Here is a 2,357-nt window from a genome sequence, read left to right as displayed (position 1 = left end):
TGTTTACAAAGCAATAAATTTTTACGAACGACGCACGCTTCAAACTAAATTCAACCATCGTCCATATATCTTAAAGTTTAAATTATTACAATTCCAAAAAAGCACTTCAATAATTTTACGGCCGCACGTCGCCGCTGGAACAGGGTGAAGTGAAGTATGAGTGGAGTCGAACTGTTCAACATTTTTTGTTCATTGTAATAATTTTAATAGTCAATTTTTTAATTTTTCCAAAGTTTAATGTATAAAGTGTGGAGTAATTATTTTTACTTGTAATATTATGTTGTTCTAATATGTTTATTTTTAGAGTTAACTAAAATATACGTGTATACATTGAATATAAATGCTTAGAACATACAACGCTCGCTAAAGTCGGCTTGAAAAATTGTTCGCATCTTTATGACTGATATCTATAACTGTGCTATAACTGATATCCAATCTCCACATCTAACTGCAGGATCTCGAGGAAACCTAAAAAAAATATATTCCTCAATAAAATAAATAATAATTAATAGCGACTCCACCAAATGGAACAGAAACACAGTGTATAACCCGAACATTTCAAGTAGGCATGATAAACTACGATAAGTACCTTTAGTATGAGTATTCGCAATTGAGATGGTTTATACCTCGTGTTGATTTATTTACAACTTAATTTTAAAACTGTTTTTTGTTGATTTCTTAACGAAATACCAATATTTATAATACAATTGTATGAAATATATTAGGATAAAATTAATACTTACCGGTAATATGAAATTCCATCCTTTTTTTGCGTTTTAAACGTATGATTTTTACAATTGTTGAACGAGCACTGGGACATGTTTCCCAGCGGAGCGTTCGAGCACTACTAAATCGAAAGTCCACCAGAATATTGCGTTTGGTGCTCTTTTAGTGAGGTCCGGTCTTTCTGAATTAATAATAATTATGAATTTCCGATTATGAAATTCCGGCTGTGTGAGGCCAAACTAAGTCAAACTAAAATAATTCAAAAGTAAAAAAAATAATGTCAAATATTTAATGTCAAAAATGTCAAAATTGATGTAATTTGTCAGAAAATGTCATTGTCACGAAAATTCAGAGTTGTTTTTGATAAAAAAGCTTTAAAATAAATTAATCATCTAAACTACAGCAATATTTTTTACATTAAAGTCATAAGCTTTTAATGTGCCGAAATGGTTTCGTATTTTACAAACGATGTGAGCTCCGAAGTAACGAATTTTCAAAAGGAAATATCGAATATGATGCACGGTTTCGGTGATAATCCCAATCCAAATGCAGCAACAGTCGTGCTTATCGAGAGCATAGTTCTACAACAGCTTAGAAACATGCTGCAGGATGCTTTAAACATCTCCATGACGAGAGGCGCAAAGGCCATTTCCAATTACGACATAATTTATCTAATGAAGAAAAATATAATAAAACTCAAACGATTGTACGACTACCAGCAGAAGCTCGATAGAATCGACAAAAGCCGTCAAGCTTCTTGTGAAGGCATCGCAGGTATCCTGGAAGATAACAAGGAACAATTCAAAAACCGACGCACACACATTGAGGTGATTAAAGAATTCGACGAGTTTGATGAAGTCAGCCAAATCAAGTTTGACTCCATTGACTATTTGAGGAAAGTACGAGCTGCAAAAATAACTGAAACGATGCCCTTCGAAAAGTATGAAGCGTACCACAAGGCTAGATGTAGTTCTTTCAGAACGGGACACATGAATTCCAAAGGATTTGTCAAGTTTGAGAAATGGATAAATCCCAATAAAGAGTTAAAAATAACAACTCAAGCACAGGAAGTTTTATGCTTTTTAGCTTATGAGACAGTCGCTGAGATTGTGGATGCGGTATTTTTAATAAGACAGGATTGTAAGAAGAAAAGCGGAGATCCATTTAGTAAATTTGAAGGTGGTTTCTTCTGTAACACTTCCAGTTTAAGTAATGCGGTGTATATAAAGTCTGGATATGAAGGAGTACCAGCTATTACCGTAGCAGAAGTGAGAGAGGTCCTAAGAAGATATTTTGCCCCTGGCTATGGAATGAATGGATTATTTTATAGAAGTGTCGGAGCTAGTATTCTGGCTAGATACATAGCAATTTAAGAATAAATAGTTATTGTATTCAAATACTGCGTTTTATCTTTACATATATAACCATTCATTTGTCACGAACCGGCAAACCATTTTCGAAAATACTTTAATTTTGGGTATTTGACAGACAAGCTAATAAGATGTTTATTTTTAATAGGATTGTAAGGAGAATAAAACCACAAAATTACCTTTACTAGTTTTAATAAGTTTGCTATAATAATAAAGGTGTATTATAATACTGTATATAGTCACTATTTGTTTTAATTTTGA

General features: G+C 32.7%; 1 protein-coding gene across 1 annotated transcript; it reads left to right on the top strand.

Annotated features, from left to right (window-relative positions):
* Positions 1–1,085: 1,085 nt before the first annotated feature.
* LOC121727717 (transcription initiation protein SPT3 homolog) lies at positions 1,086–2,123 on the top strand. Its single transcript, XM_042115695.1, has one exon. It carries the CDS (start codon positions 1,173–1,175, stop codon positions 2,097–2,099), a length of 927 nt encoding a protein of 308 aa, XP_041971629.1. The 5' UTR covers positions 1,086–1,172; the 3' UTR covers positions 2,100–2,123.
* Positions 2,124–2,357: the final 234 nt, after the last annotated feature.

Source organism: Aricia agestis, chromosome 6 (assembly GCF_905147365.1).
Source record: "Aricia agestis chromosome 6, ilAriAges1.1, whole genome shotgun sequence".
NCBI classification, from domain to species: domain Eukaryota; kingdom Metazoa; phylum Arthropoda; class Insecta; order Lepidoptera; family Lycaenidae; genus Aricia; species Aricia agestis.
Note: the sequence above shows the minus strand (reverse complement) of the source record. Positions and strands in the feature narration are given on the sequence as shown.